The 20,864-nt window shown below is 53.2% G+C and overlaps 1 protein-coding gene across 1 annotated transcript in view; it reads left to right on the top strand.

Annotated features, from left to right (window-relative positions):
* Nucleotides 1–201: 201 nt before the first annotated feature.
* The window catches only part of TIMP2 (TIMP metallopeptidase inhibitor 2), a 73,238-nt gene continuing 52,575 nt past the window's right edge, over nucleotides 202–20,864 (top strand). Inside the window, exon 1 of the mRNA XM_001146829.8 lies at nucleotides 202–630. Coding sequence (XP_001146829.3) covers nucleotides 501–630 — 130 coding nt within the window. The 5' untranslated portion in view covers nucleotides 202–500. The remainder of the gene's footprint in view (nucleotides 631–20,864) is intronic.

The raw sequence follows: 20,864 nt of genomic DNA, 5'->3' as shown, positions 1-20,864 counted from the left end.
GGCCGCGGGCGCCAGGTGGTGCGGGAAGCCCCCGACGTGCCAGGCCGGGCACAACAAAAGCGCGGGCTGGGGGGAGGCGCGGGCGGAGGGGGAGGAGGGGGCTGCTGGGAGCGCCCAGAGCCTGCATTGGCCGCCAGCCACCGGGAGGAGGAGCAGAAAATCCTCCGAGCGCAATAAAACTGCGGCCCGGCCCAAGCCCGCAGCAAACACATCCGTAGAAGGCAGCGCGGCCGCCGGGAGCCGCAGCGCCGCTCGCCCGCCGCCCCCCACCCCGCCGCCCCGCCCGGCGAATTGCGCCCCGCGCCCCTCCCCTCGCGCCCCCGAGACAAAGAGGAGAGAAAGTTTGCGCGGCCGAGCGGGGCAGGTGAGGAGGGTGAGCCGCGCGGGAGGGGCCCGCCTCGGCCCCGGCTCAGCCCCCGCCCGCGCCCCCAGCCCGCCGCCGCGAGCAGCGCCCGGACCCCCCAGCGGCGGCCCCCGCCCGCCCAGCCCCCCGGCCCGCCATGGGCGCCGCGGCCCGCACCCTGCGGCTGGCGCTCGGCCTCCTGCTGCTGGCGACGCTGCTTCGCCCGGCCGACGCCTGCAGCTGCTCCCCGGTGCACCCGCAACAGGCGTTTTGCAATGCAGATGTAGGTAAGGAGCGGCGACCCCAGCCCCCGCGCGGGGCCCCACCTCCCCCGCGACCCCGAGGGTTCGCAGACGCCCCGCCCGCCCGCCGCTGGCCGAGGGACCCCAGCGCCCGCCTCCTGGTCCCTCGGCGCCTTCTCGAATCCTGCAAGTGGACGCCCAGAGCCGACTTTCTTTCCCCCCTCCCTCCTCTCCCTTTCTTTCCCTCTCTTTGCCGAGATGCGTCTCAACCTCAAAATTCCACCGAAATTCCGCCGCAGCTCCAGCCCCAGGAAAGGGAGCCAGTTTGGGTTTTGGCAGGCGGCGCGCCCTGGGATGCCAGCGCTGGGGGCGGGGAGCGTGGGGGACACGGCGTGGGGGCGGGGGGCTGGAGGACTGGGGACCCCAGGAAGAAACTTTCGCAGATAAGGTGGGAGTTGGGCTTCTCTGGGCTTGGGGCTGGGTGGGGAAGGGCTTCTCTGCTGGGGCTTCTCCCACCAGCCCCATTTGGGGGCTCCCCGATCAAGCCAGGGTGGGATGGAAGCCCGCCCTACCGAGGCAGGTTCCACAGGCCCAGAGGGGCAGGTGAAAAAGCTGGTGGCGTCTCCTGGCGTGGCTCCTTGCTTGTGCCCTGCCCAGGAGGCCCTGCAAACTGGCTGGCAGGGACCGGGACCCCCGAATGTTCCGCTTTTTCGGGACGTCCACAAAAGCTGGAGACTTTGGTGACCGGACCCGGCACGTGGGACTGTGCTGCTGCTCAGATTCCCCAGCAAATACCCATGACCTCCGGACTCCTAGCCCCCAAAAGACAGGCGCCATGGAGGGAGGCAGGAGGGGCCCAGTTATTTGTTCTGATCCGTGGAGGGGGAGGACCAGCAGAAATGGGAGGAACCCGCTGGCCCGAAGTTTCCACCCTGGTCCTGCACCTCAAGCCTCTGCAGCCCTGGTGCTGGTCAGCATGGTTTTCCTGGGGCAAGTCTGGCTACACGGCAGGTGGTCTCGGAGCCCCCTGCCCTCCTTCCTTCTTATGTCTGAGTCTCAGTCGAGTGACCTGTCCAGGGCAGATGGAGCAAGGCGGGAGCCCCCTCACCTGCCCAGAGTGGAGGTGAGAGTTTTTGTTTCTCCTGCTGTCAGCCACGCCCTTCCCATACCCCGCCCACGGCTTCTTGCCCCACCCCGGTTAGCCCTAGGAGCTGCATGCCCAGCTGGGGAAGTTTTCAGTTGCACCAATCTATTGAGATCACAGGTCTCAGGTGGCTCAGGCCACCTGGGTGGAAGGCTTGGTGTGTGCCTGTGTCACAGTTTCCACAAAACCCAGTTTGGGGGAAATGAGGTTTTTTCTCCAGTTTAGCCTTGGTGCTCAGCAAGATTTGTGGGTGAAGGAGAGGTTCCTTTGATGAGGGAGCCATAATGGGCCTTTCTTTGGGGGTCCACGGGGAGTGCAGGCCTGTCCAGGCTCCTTGGCTGACCAGCACGTTCTGGGGCAGGATGTAGCCAAGGCCCAGAAGGAGGCTGTGGATAAAAGGACCTGGGAGTTGGATTTGTAGGAGTTGGGCCTTGGGACCCCTCCCCCTCCCACCCCCCCCCCCACCCCGCCCCACACACACACTCCTCAGCTGTGTGGGAGAATGTCCAGGCAGCCACTCTGTCCTTGCTTGGCATAAGTTAAGGCGGCCACTGAGCTGGGAGCTGTTTCTGCGTGGGGTGTGGATCCAGGATGGCAGAGGGTGGAGGGCTGCAGTGCGTGCCTCCCGCCTCCTTCATGCTCGGCGCAGCAGTCTCCTCTTCTGGGTTGCCTGGCATTTGTGTCTAAATCTTTGCATCAAAATCATCCTGTAGCTAAAACTTTTCACCCCATCCGGGCTCAGAGGCCCAGTCAGATGCCAGAGTTGCACTGCAGAGCTCAGGGCATTCGCTTCCTGTGGCCGCTGTGACAAACGACCACAAATGGGGGCGCTTAAAAGAACAGGAATCGATTCTCTGTATCTCAGGAGGCCAGAAGTCTGAAAAGGTGTCCGCAGAGCCAGTTCCTTCTGGGGGCTGTGAGGGAGAATCTCTTCCAGGCCTCTCTCCTTGATGTTCCTTGGTTCCATTTCCAAGGAACACATCACTTCCATTTCCGCCTGTCTTCACATGGCCTTCTCTCTTGTGTCTCTGTGTCCAAATTTCCCTGTTCTTTTTTTTTTTTTTTTTTTTTGGAGAGCAGGCTGGAGTGCAATGGCGCAATCTCGGCTCACTGCAGCTTCCGCCTCCTGGGTTCGAGCAATTCTCCTGCCTCAGCCTCCCAAGTAGCTGGGGTTACAGGCACCTGCCACCACACCCGGCTAATTTTTTGTATTTTTAGTAGAGACAGGAATTCACCATGTTGGCCAGGCTGGTCTCGAACTCCTGGCCTCTGGTGATCCGCCTGCCTCAGCCTCTCAAAGTGCTGGGATTACAGGCGTGAGCCACCGCGCCCGGCCAAATTGCCTTGTTCTTCTAAGGACAGCAGCCATTGGATTTAGGGCCCACCCTAATCCAGTATGACTTCATCTTGATAGATCAACAAATACCCTATTTCCAAATAAGGTCATATTCATAGGATCTGACTAGATGTGCATTTGAGGGGGGACATAATTCAGCCCATACACCAGGCTGCCTTCTCTTATTCCCAGTCACCCTTTCTGTGCTCAACCAACTTGGGATAAACAACCCAGGACATCCCAGGGTAGGGTCCCGGAACAAATCCCACAGGGACGACAGCGGCCTGTCTATCCTCCAGTGTTCGATTCTCCTCGAAGCGATGCAGGTTTGTGACTTTCTCAGCAATGGTTCCCCATTCTGGCTCAGAGCAGAATTGCCTGGAAGATTCTTAAAGATTGCTCAGGTCTAGGTCCCTTTTGCAGATACAGAGGGTCTTGCTCAGACTTCGGCTTTTGCAGTTTTAAAAGGCCCACAGGTGATTTAACCAGGGCTGTGACCCAGGGGTCTCAGAAAGAAGGTACAGTGGAGGTTAATAAAGCCTGGCTTGTTATGTGGCAAGCTGGCTCCTTTTACTCTTGGCTGCATGCAGCCTTGTTAAATGGCTTGGTGTCTACAAGAGGCAATTGGCTTAAGAAACAGTCAGATTTCTGTCTGCCCGGCTGAGGATTTCTGGGAGGTATCTCCCTAGCAGCTCTTGCAGCTGGTAGGACCGGAACTGTGGTCGGCAAAGATAATTCATGATGAGGTGGTGATGTTTAGGATAAGGGATGGTAAGAGGTGACCTGATTTCTTCCTGGAAGGCCCCAGGTCCTTGTCCTTTCCAGCAAGGCCAGCACAAACGGGAAGCATTTTGTGTCTCAGATACAGCACTGTTCAAATGCGCTGCTGGCCCGGCTCCCTCTCACCCAGTGAAATCCTTCACATCTACTGCCAGCCTGCACAGCTACAGGGATCTGGCTGGAAATTAGCTTTGGGCTCACCATTCAGGCAGTCCCATGCCTGGAGCCACTTAGCCAGCTGAGCTACTTGGCAGACTCGGGCTGCTTGGGCCCGTTTCTGGACTCAAGGGGAAAGCCAGGAGCTCTCTGGATGCAGAGAATAAAACGTCTCCTCTGGCTCGGGTGGCAGCACCTAACGCCACACATTATCCTAGAAGACCTCTGCGATGGTATCTTCCTCACATGTTCCCATCTCCAGAAACTGTCCTCTGCAAACCCCCCGAGGAGCTCCAGCTCCAGCTAGAGAGGGGTCCACAACCAAGAGGGGAACACCTGCTTTTTCCTGTGGTGAACAGCCAAGGTTGACCTGGTTCCTGGGGGACACAGTGACAGGGACCAGACAGATGGTAGGGGCCACCCCAGAAAACACACAGCACGCAGTCAAAAATGGCTCTGTCTTCAGGACACGTGCTCAGGAAAAGCAACACAGCATCAGATTGATGTGAGCTGGGTCAGGCCTTCCATGCGAGGGGGCGGCGTGGCGCTTTTTAAAGAAACTGTTGGCGACTCGTTGTGCGAAGTATGTGATCGATCTGTATTGTCAGTTTTGTTCATCTTGATTTTCATATTGGGCTTCAACAAGCAATTATGGAGTGGCTGCCTCTGCCCCCGGGGATGTAAGGGAGAAGCAAGACGTTGTCCCTGTCGTGGGGGACGCAGGGGGTGGTACATCTTGGCACCAGGCAGTGTGGAAGGGGGTTCCTGCTGCCCGGCGTGGTGAGCAGGCCTCCCCTCCTCAACTGCCCGGGTGTGGTATAAAGTCAGTCCACTCAGTGTGGTTTCGGTAAATAATTAACAACAGATAAACTTTCGAAATAACCAAAATTCAGGAGTAATCATGTGACAATGTGAAATGCATTTGCAAGATGTGAGGATAGAAGGCCCCATGGTAGGTTGAGGAGGGAGCTGTGGGGAGAACTGAGGCTCTTCGGCTTGGTTTTGAACAGCGTCCTCGGAGGGACAGGATCTGTCAGGGGAGTCACTGACCCCTGAATTACTGGCAGCTCCCAAGGCAGGGGGACTGGAAGAGCAGGGAGAGTTGTGCACAGCCTGGAGGTATGGCAGGTGCTGGAAGGAGCTCTCTGGACAACACACGTTTCTCCCTATCTGGGATCTGAGGACAGTGCCAGCCTCGGAGCCTCTTGGGCCTCCGCTATTTGCACCCTTCTGGGGGTGCAGAGCCACGTACGCAGTCCCGGCCTGTCGTTTGTGAGCTGCAGGTGGGCTTGGGTACTGCCTCCCTCCTCCCTTCTGTCGCAGCCAGGTTGCTAGGTAGATGCCACTGGTGTGGGCTGAGAGGTTCAGACTCTGTGGCGACATCTGAGCACATGGAGAACAGGGCATAGATGACTCCCGGGAGACTGAGAGGTGCAGGCAGCCGTCTCCATTCCTGATGCAGAACCACTGACTCGATGCAGTGGGGGTCGCGTGTAGGGGTGAACCTCTTGGGTTCCGAAACAACAAAGAGGTCTGCCCGAGGCTTCCCAGGCAGCTGCGAGGATGGATGCAACAGCAGGGAGGAGGAGATAAGAAGGAAGCAAAGACAGGCAGACGTGGCAGTGGCAGGGGCAGGAGGGGTGCATGCCCTGGACGCTCCCTCTGTCCCCCGGTGCACGCACAGGCTCACAAACCAGGGACGGAGGGCAAGTGGCTGCATGGCTAGGATGGTCTTTTTTTCTTTTTCTTTTTTTTCGAGATGGAGTCTCACTCTGTCTCCAGGCTGGAGTGCAGTGGCGCTATCTTGGCTCACTGCAAGCTCCGCCTCCCGGGTTCATGCCATTCTCCTGCCTCAGCCTCCCGAGTAGCTGGGACTCTAGGTGCCCGCCACCATGCCCGGCTAATTTTTTTGAATTTTTATTAGAGACGGGGTTTCACCGTGTTAGCCGGGATGGTCTCGATCTCCTGACCTCGTGATCCGCCCGCCTCGGCCTCCCAAAGTGTTGAGATTACAGGCTTGAGCCACCACACCCAGCAGATGGTCTTTTTCAAGAGGGGAGGGCAGAGTGAAGAAATCAAGGTTAGGGAGGGTGAAGAAGCCGCATCTGGAGGACGGCGCTGGGGACCGTAACCCCCGGTCATTTAGCGGCAGCAGAGTGGGGTATGCACAGGTGTTCCAAGCCAAGGGACCAACTGCCCCAGGAAAGGTGAGAGTTCTGGGTACAGAGTAGGCCAAAGAGGAGCCTGGGGATTCAGGGGGACTCACAAGGAGATTGGGGCCAAATGTCACGGCTCTGGCTTGTCATGTGACATCTGCATTCCATCCTGGGACCCACGCAGCCACCAAGGATGTTCTGGCTGTGGAATGACAGCGGGCGTTGCCCAGGGAGCCTGGTAGAAGGCAGCCGCCTAACTCCGCATGCTGGAGCGGGCCTGGGGGTGGCACTGGAGTTTCAGGACTCTCCAGGTGCTGCTGCCGCCCGCCAAAGTTGGCATAGACCAGTCGTCTCCAGAGGGGTGCCCAGTACAGCCTTGGTGCTAAGAATGTTATGAATAGTTAGCATATGGGTTCAGAGTTGTACTCCAAATATACTTTTTTTTTTTTTTTTGAGACGGAGTCTTGCTGTGTCACCCAGGCTGGAGTGCAGTGGTGCAATCACAGATCACTGCAGCTTCAACTTCCTGGCCCAAGCGATTCTCCCACCTCAGTCTCCCAAGCAGCCACCACGCCCAGCTAATTTTTTGAATTTTTTGTGGAGATGGGATTTCGCCATGTTGCCCAGGCTGGTCTCGAACTCCTGAGCTCAAGTGATCTGCCCACCTTGGCCTCCCAAAGTGCTGGGATTACAGGTGGGAGCCACGGTGCCCGGCCTATATATACTTTTTTAATGAATATCTGATATTGTGAGTGCTTGGCCAAGGTTTTGTTTTTGTTGCCCGTGGGTCTGAACAGAAAGTGTGGAGACTCTGACCACCTCAGTGTCGGGGTGTGGAGTAAGCAGGCAGATGAGCTGCCCTGAGATTGCTGGGAGGAGGGAAGGCGGGCAGACCCAGACTTCCCAATGGAGAGATGGTCAGGAGCATGGATGTCTCAGAGTGGCAGGCAGGATGAAGCTGGTGTCCCCAGGACCTCCCAGGGCCCACCTGCCTGGACCCCTGCAGCCTGTGCCCTGAGGCCCTGGTGCCCTCGTGCATTTGCTGGGATGTGGCTGTGCAGTGGCAGAGGGAAGGGCACAGAGACCCCGCCCCGATGATTCCCACCTTACAACTGAGGGCTGAGCTACTCCCCAGTCAGCCAGGTCAGGCTGGAGCCCAGGGAAAGCTTCCGGAGCCCCAGCAAGTCAGGTTGAGAGTGTGTTTACGCTAAGAAGCAAATTGAGGAGCAGTCTTTATAAAAGAGGGGTCCTAACCCAGAGTGTGTGAACACCCAGCCAGAGATAGGCCTGGCGGGTTTGGGGGTGGTCACAAGCCCGGAAACTGTAAGTGAAGTTGTGTGTGTGTGTGTGTGTGTGTGCACGCGTACATGTTTTTTTTTGTGGACAATGGCAGCCGCCAACTTCTCAAAGGTGCCTGTGGCCCTCCAAACGTCAAGTCACTGCCATTTAAAGGGAGTCTTTTTATAGGTTTCGAGTCTTCTGTTTGTTGTGAGTATCTACCTAGTCTCGGAGCTGAGCAATGGTAACGATCTTGCCTTTCTCTCCTCTTCCACCCTCATTCTGCACTCGGCCGCCCTGGGCAGCCAGGGTCCGCTCAGACACTACCACCACGAGGGGAGTCCGAGGCAGACCTGTAACCAGCTCTGGGGAAAGGATGCCATCAGTGTCCTTTGGCCTCCTAGCTGGTCTCAGGGATGGCTCCAAAGACCTGGGAGGTTCTGTGGTTGTCTTCCATAGGGAAGGCGTCCTTGGTAGACGGCAGCTGCTCTTTCATCTCAAACTCTGATCACAGCTGGACCACACATGGCCTGAGGGAACTCCAGACCTCACCAGTTAGGAAGGGCCTGGTGTCTATGTCTTAAATACCTGCTTCTTACAGAATTTATTCACTTAAGTGTTTTTATATTTTGTTTTACAATAGAATTTGGGTGCCTACCGTACACAGAAATACTATGGCAAGTGTGTCAAGGAATTTATTTAGTTTTTTGAGACGGAGTTTTGCTCTGTCGCCCAGGCTGGAATGCAGTGGTGCGATCTTGGCTCACTGCAACCTCCGCCTCCTGGGTTCAAGCAATTCTCCTGCCTCAGCCTCCCGAGTAGCTGGGATTACAGGTGTGTGCTGCCATGCCCAGCTAATTTTTGTATTTTTAGTAGAGACGGGGTTTCACCCTGTCGGCCAGGCTGGTCTCAAACTCCAAAGCCATGGTGCCCATCTTCAAGGAAGTGAGCGCAGGAATGCGAAGATCATCTTGCAGGCTGCACCTCTTGCTAGAGACTCTTACCGAGGTTAGGACACTGTTGAGATTGTGGGCCCTGAGGGGTGGATCTTATCAGAGCTAAGATAAGCCCCGAGGAAAGGTCCTGGGGTGGGTATGGGGAGCCCAGGGTGGCTGTGGTAGAGAGTGTACCACAGGGGGACAGAGTCATTAGAACAAAGTATGGCCAGGCTTGAGCCCAGGTGGAGCAGCAAAGCCTGGAGGCCCGGCAGTGGGACCTGGCAGTGGGACTCCGGGGAAGGCTTTATGGCCCCTGCACTGGGGGAGAGGGGGCAGACAGGAGGGGGATGACACTGAGGAGGAAGGTGGTGTTGAGAGGCTCGCAGTTACCAGGGGAGCAGAGCTCCCACCTGCACTGAGGAAGACCCAGGAGATGGAAGGCAGGCCCTGAGCGGGGCCATGGGTCGCGGGCAGACACAGGAGATGCCTCTGGAGCTTGACCCAGTGCCTGGGAGCCAGATGCCCTCTAACCTGGTCAGGAGCTCAGGCGGGTAGAGGTCTCTGTTGAGTTCTGCTTGAATCTGGTGACCAGAATGTCTCGGCGAGAGGGATTTGAGCTAGAACTTCAATAGACAGTGGAAATTGTGTAACAGGGCCTTGGAGGGAACAGGAAACAGAGCGTTGAGGGGGAAGGGAGCCAGCATTAGCGAGGGGAACTGACATTCATAGCAAACAGGGTGAGCGGGGGTCAAATGCTGGCCCCAGATTGAGTCCAGCAGAGCGATCCGGGACAGGTGGCCTCTCTCTGCCCCCGCTTCCACACCTCCAAAAAGGAGAGGCGAATTTCCTGCCTCCCAGGAAGCTCTCGGAGCTAGTGGGGGACACCAGCTCTTTCTGCATCAAACCCTGGCTCTCCCTGTCTTTGTGTTCTTGTTCCTCCCCACCCCGCCCTGAGGGAGGCCGGGGAGCAGCCAGGGAGGTGAATCATGACATGGTGATAATGACTATGGCAACAATAACAGCTGGCAGAGGTGCCAAGGGCTTGGAGGTATGTTCTTGCTCTTCACTAGTGTCAACCCATTTCCTTCCCTATCCTCATCCCCATTGTACAGACGATCCAACGGAGGCACAGGCCCACTAAGGAACCTGCTCAGGGTTAGCTGGCTAGGAAATAGCAGAGTAAAAGAAGAGATGGTTTTTAGGCCGGGCACGGTGGAATCACGCCTGGAATCCCAGCACTTGGGGAGGCCAAGGCATGTGGATCGCCTGAGGTCGGGAGTTCAAGACCAGCCTTGCCAACATGGTGAAACTCCATGTCTACTAAAAATAAAAAAATTAGCTGGGCGTGGTGGTGCACGCCTGTAATCCCAGCTACTCGGGAGGCTGAGGCATGAGAATCGCTTGAAGCTGGGAAGCAGAGGTTGCAGTGAGCCGACATCGCACCACTGCACTCCTGCCTGGGTGACAGAGTGAGACTCTGTCTCAAAAAAAAAAGAAGAAAAAAAGAGAGAGACGGCTTTTAAAAGGAGGTACATCAACAGAATGGTGCTGATTCAGACTGACATTGGCTTGGGGAAGAATGGTCTAGGCTGTGGAGCTGGGCTGAAGCTCTATAGGTGACGGATGGAGCCACTGAGGAGGGAGAGGAGCTCCTGAGGCTGGCCTTGTTCATGAGGTTTGCCTGTCTGCTGGAGATAAGCTAAATCAATTAAGCTTTCTCCCTGCCGCAACAGAGTGAGCAGACATTTCAAATGATATTACAGATTTGTGTTTATGACCTAGGAAAATGTTCAGAGCAGAGTACTTTCAAAAGCCCAGACTGGGCCGGTTGCAGTGGCTCACGCCTGTAATCCCAGCACTTTGGGAGGCCGAGGTGGGTGGATCACCTGAGGTCAGGAGTTTGAGACCAGCCTGGCCAACATCATGAAACCCCATCTCTACTAAAAATACAAAAATTAGCTGGGCGTGGTGGCGGGCACCTGTAATCCCAGCTACTCAGTAGGCTGAGGCAGGAGAATCACTTGAACCCGGGAGGCGGAGGTTGCAGCGAGCCGAGATCGGGCCACTGCATGCCAGCCTGGGCAACAGAGCAAGACTCCGTCTCAAAAAAAAAAAAAAAAAAAAAAAAAAGCCCAGACTGGCCAGGCGCGGTGGCTTACACCTGTAATCCCAGCACTTTGGGAGGCTGAGGCGGGAGGATCACTTGAGCCCAGGAGTTCCAGATCAGCCTAGGCAACATAGCAAGACCTCATCTCTACATAAAATAAATTAAAAATTTAAAAATTAGCCAGGGGTGGTGGCACGTGCCTGTAGTCCCACCTACTCGGGAGGCTGAAGTGAGAGGATCACTGGAGCCCAGGGGTTTGAGGCTGCAGTGAGCTACGATTGTACCAGCCTGGGGGACAGAGCAAGACTCTGTCTATAAAGAAAAAAAAAAACAGCTCGGCTGGGTGCGGTAGCTCATCCCTGTAATCCCAGTGCTTTGGGAGGCCAAGGTGGGTGGATCACCTGAGGTCAGGAGTTCGAGACCAGCCTGGCCAACATCATGAAACCCCATCTCTACTAAAAATACAAAAATTAGCCGGGCATGGTGGCGGGTGCCTGTAATCCCAGCTATTCAAGAGGCTGAGGCAGGAGAATCACTTGAACCCAGGAGGTGGAGGTTGCAGTGAGCCGAGATCGGGCCACTGTACTCCAGCCTGGGAGACAGAGCGAGACTCCATCTCAAATAAATAAATAAATAAATAAATAAATAAATAAATAAAAGAATAGCCAAAATTTCGAAGGCAGATGAATGCCAATAATGTTCTCAAGAAGCAATAAAACATTGGGTTATAACCTGTGCCTCTGAGGCCTCAAGGGGAAGTCAGGCAGGCCCCAGCCAGCGTTAGTCGCAGCTGCCTGCTCTCCCAGGTCAGCCCTTGCACCCTCGCAGAGGAAGCTGCCCCTTCCGCCTCTCTCCATCATAAAGAAAACTTCTCTCTCTCTCCATTCACGTCCCAAATGCCTTCTAACTTTAAAATAATTACACAACTATATGTGTTAATCATGGAAAAGACACTTAAGCAAAAAGCAAGAAAAATCACCCTGATTGTATCCATTGCCTAGAATTTTTTTTTTTTTTTTTTTTTTTTTTTTTTTCCCCGAGACAGAGTTTCGCTCCGTGGCCCAGGCTGGAGTGCAGTGGTGCAATCTTGGTTCGCTGCAACCTCCGCCTCCTGGGTTTAAGCAATTCTCCTGCCTCAGCCTCCAGAGTAGCTGGGATTACAGGTGTGAGCCACCGTGCCCGGCCTATGTTTTTTGTTTTTTGTTGTTGTTGTTTTTCTGAGACAGGTTCTTGCTCTGTCACCCAGGCTGGAGTAAAGTGGCATGATCATGGCTCACTGCAGCCTCAACCTCCTGGGCTTAAGCAGTCCTCCTACCTCAGCTTCTCAAGTAGCTGGAACTATGGGAGCATACCAGCACACCCAGCTAATTTTTACATTTTTTGTCGAGACGAGGTTTTGCCATGTTGCCCAGTCTAGTCTTGAACGCCTGGGCTCAAGCCGTCTTCCCACCTCGGCCTCCCAAAGCACTGGGATTACAAGCGTGAACCACTGCACCCAGCCTGCTTTTGAGCTGCTTTATTGAGATGTAATTCACATACCATAAGGTCACTCCTCTAAAGTGCACAGTTCAGCGGTTTGAGTACATTCACAGAGCCGCACAGCCATCATCTCTAATTTTGCAGCTTCCAGAGTAGGGTCTCAATGTGGGTTCACCTGATGTTTCCCCAGATAGACTCAGGTCAAACGCTGTTGTTAGAGCCCTGCAGAGCCGCGGGTCTCAGCCCTTGTTGGTATGGCGAGGTCCTGTAGCCGGCAGTCGGCCTCCCAAAATGTTGCTGGCTTTTTCCAGCCGTTGGCAAACTAGACCCACTGCTGGGCTGATGGCCTGTTGTTGTAAATATTTTTTTTTCTTTTTGCCACCACACCCAGCTAATTTTTGTATTTTTAGTACAGACAGGGTTTCACTATGTTGGCCAGGCAGGTCTGGAACTCCCAACCTCAGATGATCTGCCCGCCTCGGCCTCCCAAAGTACTGGGATTACAGGCTTGTGCCACGGTGCCTGGCCTAGTGCAAATAAAGTTTTATTGGAACACAGCCACGCCCACTGGTAAGGCCAAACCCACGTGGCTTTTGTGCTATAACAACAGAGTTGAATGGCGGTGATCAAGGACTGTATGGGCCTCAAAGTCTAAATTACTTACCAGCTGGCTGTTCATAGAAACCTTTTCGGATCCCCAGCCTAAGTCATCGCAGGCTGATGGCACAGGTCTGGGCTTCCCAGTCCTTGTGTGGCTGGCTCCTCTCTCCCCGGATTGCCTGTTCCCTGCTTTCCAGAAGCAAGCAGGTGGCCTGGGAAGAAGTGGAACCTGCAGGGTGTCATTCTCCAGGCCGATGCTGAAGATGCAATGCCTTCACCCGCCTCTTCTGTGCTCTTCATCGCACGGGTGGGCTAGAGCAGGGAAGATGGACTTTCAGGCTGGAGCCTGGCTTTCTGTGGTGGGATGTTCTGTGGGTACCGAGACCCCCTTACTGCATCTTCAGGGACAGAATCTGGCTTGGGTTGAGAGTTTATTTGGCCCTTTCTGATCTATAATCAGGAGAGATTGATTGAGCTTTCCTGATACAGACGTGGCAAAACAAACTGGCAGTGGGGCAGGCTTTGCCAAGGCTCGTCATGGTAGCGGAGGCCTGGTCAGAGCACCCGCCAACAGCTGCTGCTTAACCAAGGACAGAATGAGGAAATGGACATTTCAGAGAAAAGAGGCGACATGAAAAGTATTGGAGAAAAGAGCCTGGGATTTGGAGTCAAGTGGGACTGGTTCTGAATCCCGACTGTGTGCCTCTCTGAGCCTCGGTTTCCTCTTCTGTAAAAGCAAGATCAGACTCTTCAGTGTGGTGCCATGGGAGAATATATATTTTTTTGAGACAGAATCTCACTCTGTTGTCCAGGCTGGAGTGCAGTGGCACAATCTTGGCTCACTGCATCCTCTGTCTCCCGGCTTCAAGCAATTCTCCTGCCTCAGCCTCCCCAGTAGCTGGGATGTCAGGCGTGTGCCACCATGCCCAGCTCAATTTTTTTTTTTTTTTTTTGTATTTTTAGTAGAGATAGGGTTTCACCATGTTGGCCTGGCTGGTCTTGAGCTCCTGACCTCAAATGATCCACCCGCCACGGCCTCCCAAAGTATTGGGATTATAGGCGTGAGCCACCACGCCTTGCCAAGATTAAATTTTTGATGAGGGAGTCAAGTGGAGGCCGGGCGGGGTGGCTCATGCCTGTAATCTCAGCACTTTTGGAGGCCGAGGTGGGCGGATCACTTGGGGTCAGGAATTTGAAACAAGCCTGGCCAACATGGCAAAACCCCATCTCTACTAAAAATATTTTTAAAATTAGCTGGGCGTGGTGGTGGGTACCTGTAATCCCAGCTACTCGGGAGGCTGAGGCAGGAGAATCACTTGAACCCAGGTGGAGGTTGCAGTGAGCTGAGATCTCGCCACTGCACTCCAGCGTGGGTGACAGAGTGAGACTCTGTCTCAAAAACAACAAAACAAAAAACAAAAAACAAAACAACAAAAGCACTGGAGTGACTCAATAGTTAGTTAGTTTGTCCCAGACCCTCCTAGAATGTTGAGATCCTGGACAGTGCTTCTGAGAAACCTGTAGTCTCTGTCCAAGGAGCCCTTAAGGAAGAAAGGCAGGAGTGTGGGGCAGGAAGACCGGCTTCCCCTTTCCATTCCACACGGCTGGCTCGCGATATTCTGTTTCTCCTGCGACAGCCTGGTTCCTCCCTGCTCCCCAGCTCGCCTCTGCCACCCTTCTTCCCTCAGTCCAGATCAAGAGTTCAAGGGACGGGGACAGATGATCAGAAAGGCCCAGCTCAGGCAAGGAAGGGGAGAAAAGGGAACTCGTATATGCGGTGGGTGGGAATGGAAAGTAGTACAGTCACTATGGTGGAGGTTCCTCAAAAAACTACAAATAGAACCGCCATATGATCCAGCAGTCCCACGACTGGGCATTTATCCAAAGGAAAGGGAATCAGTGCATCAGAGAGACACCTGCACCCCCATGGTCCTGGCAGCACTGTTCACAATAGCCAAGATATGGAATCAACCTCAGTGTCCAACAACAGATGAATGGCTAAAGAATGAAATAGTATTTCATTGTGGATGTTGGTACATCTACACAATGAAATACTACTCAGCCATAAAACAGAATGAAATCCTGTCATTTGCAGCAACATGAATGGAACTGGAAGACGTTAAGTGAAATAAGCCAGGAACAGAAAGTTAAACATGGCATGTTCTCACTCATATGGGAAAGCTAAAAAAAAGAAAAGTTGATCTCATCGAAGTCAAAAGTAGAACAGAGAATACTAGAGTCTGGGAAGGGTTGGGGGAGGAGAGAGGGAGAGATTTGTTAAAGGATACAAAATTACAGCTAGATAGGAGGAATGAGTTATAGTGTTCCGTGTCACTGTTGGATTAATGTAATTAACAACAGGCCAGGCGGTGGCCCACACCTTTAATCCCAACACTTTGGGAGGCCAAGGTGGGCGGATCACCTGAGGCCCACACCTTTAATCCCAACACTTTGGGAGGCCAAGGTGGGCGGATCACCTGAGGCCAGGAGTTCGAGACCAGCCTGGCCAAAATGGTGAAACCTCATCTCTACTAAAAATATAAAAATTAGCCAGGCCTGGTGGTGTGTACCTGTGATCCCAGTTACTCAGGAGGCTGAGGCAGGAGAATGGCTTGAACCCGGGAGGTGGAGGTTGCAGCGAGCCGAGATCACGCCACCACACTCTAGCCTGGGCTACAGAGCGAGACTCCGTGTCTCAAAAAAAAAAAAAAAAGAAAAAGAAATTAACAAAAGTATATAGTATAGTTTCAAATAGCTCGGAGGACATTGAATGTTCCTACCACAAAGAAAGAAATGCTTGAGATGATGGCTGTGCTAATTACCCTGATCTGATCACTATACATTGTATGTATCTAAACATCACTGTACACGCCATAAATATTACAATTATTATGTGTCCATTAAAGAGAAAGGCCCAGCCCAGCTCACATAAGGACGGCAGGTGTGTTCCTTAAAGCATCACACCGGGTCCCAGTACTAGACGGACACTCCGCCTCCGGTTGTGTGACTCTGCCTTTTCTGTGCCCTAGTTCCCTGTTTGCTCCAGCTAGTTGAGAATCCACACTGCCTGGGTCACAGTGCCCGGCCTGGGTCCCGTAATGTTGTTGGGGGGGGGTGGGGTGGGAACAAGGGAGAAAGCCAGGAGTGCCAGCAAGGCCAGCTACTTGGAGTGTCGGTAGCATGATGCTGCACATCTAGAGCATGTACAGAAACCCGATGAGACCCGAGCCTTACGGTGACCCTAGGTACAGAGGACGTTTGTCACCACTGGGTCTCTCTAACACTGGGAAGGTGACATAATCCGTTTGCCCACGGTCACACGGCAGCTGGGGGTCCAGCTGCACCATGGCCAGGCCTCTGGCACCACGTGATGGGGTACAGGGTGCTTCAGTGACACAGCACTTGATGTGACATGAGGGAGAAAGGACTGGGCGGGGGGTCATTCGTGGGCTTCAGGGCCGGGGGGATTATTATGCTCAGAAGGCATGTGCTGACACTGTGGCCGGAGAGCTCTGGGGATACGTGGGCTCCTTGATTTATCTTTTTTTTTTTTTTTAAAGAGATGAGGGTCTTGCTCTGTCGCCCAGGCTGGAGTGCAGTGGCGTGATCCTAGCTCACTGTAGCTTTAACCACCTGGGCTCAAGCAGTCCTCCCACTTCAGCCTCCCGAGTAGCTGGGATTGCAGGTGTGTGCCACCACGCTGGGCTAATTTTTAAAATTACTTTTGTGTTTAGAAACCAGATCTCGCTATGTTGCCCAGTCTGGTCTCGAACTCCTGGGTTCAAGTGATCCTCCCACCTCAGCCTCCCAAAGTGCTAAGATTTCAGGCATGAGCCACTGCACCTGACCTACCTACTGTTTTGGGGCAAAGGCTTAGATGGACACGCACACACATGACTCTCCTGGGCTTCTGGTTCAGCACTTTCTCTTCTGGGAGTGCTCCTCTCATTTCATCCTCAATCCTGAGCCGGCCCCCAGAAGCCAAGGACCAGCCTGCCCGGCCCAGGCAGAAACTGAGTATGCCAAGAGGAACGGGGTCAGGGTGGAGCTGGGATGAGCATTGCTGGCCTGACTCTCCCTTGTGAGGTCTTGTCCACCTGGCCCAGTTGGCTCCAGGGCAGGGAATAAAGGAACAGTCTGTGGTGGTCTTCCCTTCTGTGCACTAGTTCTGGAAAGCAGGGATAAAACAACCAGGCAAATGCATAAAAATACTGTCGAGGGCTTTTCAGCACAAAGGACTTCACATCTTCCTTATTTACAAAGGCTCTGCGGGGGAGGTGAGGCAGGTGTTTGGATGGGGAGCAGCCGATGACTTGCCCAAGGTCACCCACAGAGTGGCAGTGCCAGGAATCCAAGGGGAATGATCCTGGCTCGAGTCTCTGGGAAGAAGATTAGATTTCACAGCTTTGGATTTAACATCACTTTGCTCCTTTTGGCCAAGAGGCATGTTGTCCTCAGAAGGGCTTGGTGACAGGTATATTTTGCCTTAATTTGAGTAGTTTAGAGGCATGGAAGGGCATTTTGGCAGCAGTGATCAAGGACTTTAAAAATAAGTCTTCCCTTTGATCAGGCAGCCCTATATCTTGGAGTTTTTCTGAGGGAAATAATTTAGGACACATGGAAGTATTTAGCTACAAGGATATTCATCTCCATCTTGCTTATCTTAGGGAAACGTTAGAAACACCTATATATACAGTAGCAGGGGCGTGGTTAAATAAATCACAGCATCAGATGCTCTGCAGACATCACATGGTATAGCTTTTTCTTTTCTTTTTTGTTTTTGAGACAGTGTCTCGCTTTGTCACCCAGGCGGGAGTGCAGTGGTGCGATCTCCACTCACTGCAACCTCTGCTCCCTGGGCTGAAGCAATCCTCCCACCTCAGCCTCCCAAGTAGCTGGGACCACAGACACACACCACTATGCCCAGCTAAGTTTTTGTATTTTTAGTACAGATGGGGTTTCACCATGTTGTTCAGGCCGGTCTCAAACTCCTGAGCTCAAGTGATCCTCCCACCTCGGCCTCCCAGAGTGCCGGGACTACAGACGTGAGCCACCACACCTGGCCAGAACGTTTGGACACATGAGGGGACATTAGACTTTCTTTGGCAAGGGTGTATTTTCCAGTTGCTCTAGAATGAACATGAATTCCATGGGTGCACCTGTTTTACTGGACTTCGCTATATTGTGCTCTGCAGATACTGCATTTTCGTGAATTGAATATCACGGCTGGCTCAACTCTGAGTCTATCGGTGCCATTTTTTTCTCACATCATGTGTTCACTTCATGTGTTTGTGTCCCATTTTAGTAATTCTTGCAATATTTCAAACTTTTTCATTATTATCATACCTGTTATAGTGATCTGTGATCAGTGGTCTTTGGCGTTACTGTTGTAATTGTTTTGGGGCACCATGAACTGTGCCCACATGAGATGGCAAAGTTAATTGATCCATGTTGTCTGTGTTCAGACGACTCCACCAACTGGCCGACTGGCGGCTTCTGGTCTCTCTCCCTCTGCCTAGGCCTCCCTCTTTCCTGAGACACAACAATATTGAAATTAGGCCAATTAATTACCCTATAATGGGACTGGGCATGGGGACTCATGCCTGTAATTCCAGCACTTTGGGAGGCTGAGGCGGGAGGATCACCTTGAGGCCAGGAGTTCGAGACCAGCCTGGGCAACACGACAAGACCCCATCTCCACAAAAAATTAAAGAACTTAGCTGGGTGTGGTGGCACATGCCTGTAGTCCTAGCTACTCAGGAGGCTGAGGCGGGAGGATCACTTGAGCCTGAGAGTTCTAGGCTGCAGTGAGCCGAGATCACACCATTGCATTCAAGCTTGACAGACAGAGCGAGACGTCTCTCACTTTAAATCAAAAGCTAGGAGTGATTAAGCTTAGTGAGGAAGGCGTGTTGAAAGCCAAGATAGGCTGACAGCTAGGCCTTTTGTGCCAAACAGCCAAGTTGTGAATGTGAAGGAAATTAAAAAATGCTACTCCAGGTGATCACACAAATAATAAGAAAGTGGGCCTGCCGGCCAGACACGGTGGCTCACACCTGTAATCCCAGCACTTTGGGAGGCTGAGGCGGGGGGATCACCTGAGGTCAGGAGTTCAAGACCAGCCTGGCCAACATGGTAAAACCCCGTCTCTACCCAAAATACAAAAATTAGCCAGGTGTGGTGGCGCAGGCCTGTAATCCCAGCTACTCGGGAGGCTGAGGCACAAGAATCGCGTGAACCCAGGAGATAGAGGTTGCAGTGAGCCGAGATCGCACCACTGTACTCCAGCCTGGGCAACAGAGCGAGACTCTGTCTCAAAAAAAATAATAAAAATAAAAAAGAAAAGGAAAAAAAAGAAATTGCCACAGCCAACCCCAATCTTCAGCAACCACCACCCTGATCAGTCAGCAGCCATCAACATGGAGGCAAGACCCTCCACCAGCAAAAAGATTGGACTCACTAGGTCGAGATGATTGTTAGCATTTTCAAGCAATAAAGTATTTTTATTTTTATTTTTATTTCTTCAAGTTTTGGGTTTTTCTTTTTTTTTGAGGCAGGACCTTGCTCTGTCACTCAGGCTGGAGTGCAGTGGCATGATCTTAGCTCACTGCAGCCTCGAACTTGTGGGCTTAAGCCATCCTCCTGCCTCAGCCTCCTGAGTAGCTGGGACTGCAGGTACGCACCACTATGCCTGGCTATTTTTAGTTTTTTATGGAGGTAGGATCTCACTGTGTTGCCTGGCTGGTCTCAAATTCCTGGGGTCAAGCCATCTACCTGCCTTGGCTTCCTAAAGTGCTGGGATGACAGGCGTGAGCCACTGCCCCGGCCAATAAAGTATTTGTAAATTAAGGTATTGCATTGATAAGACATAATGTTATTGCACACTTACTGGGCTACTGTACAATGTAAACATAACGTTTATATTTGGGAATATATATTGTTTGGGAAACCAAAAGAGTCATGTGACTCACTTTATTGCAATATTTTTATTGTGATTCTGCGGGAACTGAACCCGCAGTATGTCTGAGGTCTGCCTGTACCTGTAACTTTTAAAAGCTAGCATTTGCTAATATGTGGTTCTAATTGCAGTCAACAATAGTATGGACCCAGACTCCCAAGGCTGAGTTGGCCTTAGGCCAGTAGTGAATCCCATGCCAGAGAGAACATTTAGCAGGGCGGATTAATCCAGAAGATGGGGCTGCCTTCTAGGGCTTGCCAAGGCAGCATCAGGAGAGCCCAGGCTTGAGAGAGATGTCCTCAGTCCAGAAAAGACCTGACGAGCACTTGGCAGTCGTGCTGGACATTCTGCAAGGGCCATCGAAGGCCTAGCGTGCCATCCTGTTGGGCCCCATGCTATTTCCTCCTCACTAGAACCTCTCCCCTTGCTTTAGAATGGGCGTCAAGGCCATGCTGAGAGGATAAAAGATGTAGGGATCTTCTCCGAGGAAGAAGCATATAGAAGATTTTGTATCTATGGGTCCGTATTAGGGTTTCCCAGAGAAACAGAACCAATAGGCTCCATCCAGCTGTGTAAGATGGGATTTATGTGGGAATTGACTCATGCAAGTATGAAGGCTGGGAGGTCCTGGAATCTGCTGTCTGTGAACTGGAGCAGCAGGGTCACTGGTGCAGTAATGCAGCCTGAGTCTCAAAGCCTGAGAAGCGGGGTGGCCACTGGGGTAAGTCCTGGAGCCCAAAGGCCTGAGGCCCAGGAGCTCTGAGGTCCAAGGCAGAAAGAAGGTGGATGTCCCAGCTCTCTCTCTTTTTTTTTTTTGAGATGGAGTCTCACTTTGTTGCTCAGGTTGGAGTTCAGTGGTGCGATTTCGGCTCACTGCAACCTTTACCTCCCTGGTTCAAGCGATTCTCCTGCCTTAGCCTCCTGAGTAGCTGGGACTGTAGGTGTGTGCCACCACGCCCGGGTCATTTTTGTATTTTTAGTAGAGATGGGGTTTCACCATGTTGGCCTGGTCTCAAACTCTTGAGCTCAGGTGATCCACCTGCCTCGGCCTCCCAAAGTGCTGGGATTACAGGCGTGAGCCACCGCGCCCAGCCTGGATGTCCCAGCTCTTGCAGAGGGAGGGTTTGCCTGCCTCTGCCTCTGTCTCTTTGTTCTGTCGGGGCTTTCAACAGATTGAGTAATAGTGCCCCACCTGGCGAGGAGGGATCTTCTTACTCAGTCCCCCGGTTCAGATGCCAGTCTCTTCCCAGACCCACCCAGAAATCACGTTTTCCCAGCTATCTGAGCATCCCTTAGCCCGTCAAGCTGACATAAAATGAATCATCAAGGGCTGCGAAGATGGACTCC

The sequence above is a fragment of the Pan troglodytes genome, chromosome 19 (genome assembly GCF_028858775.2).
Source record: "Pan troglodytes isolate AG18354 chromosome 19, NHGRI_mPanTro3-v2.0_pri, whole genome shotgun sequence".
In the NCBI taxonomy this organism is placed as follows: Eukaryota; Metazoa; Chordata; class Mammalia; order Primates; family Hominidae; genus Pan; species Pan troglodytes.
This window is presented reverse-complemented; position numbering and strand designations above follow the sequence as displayed.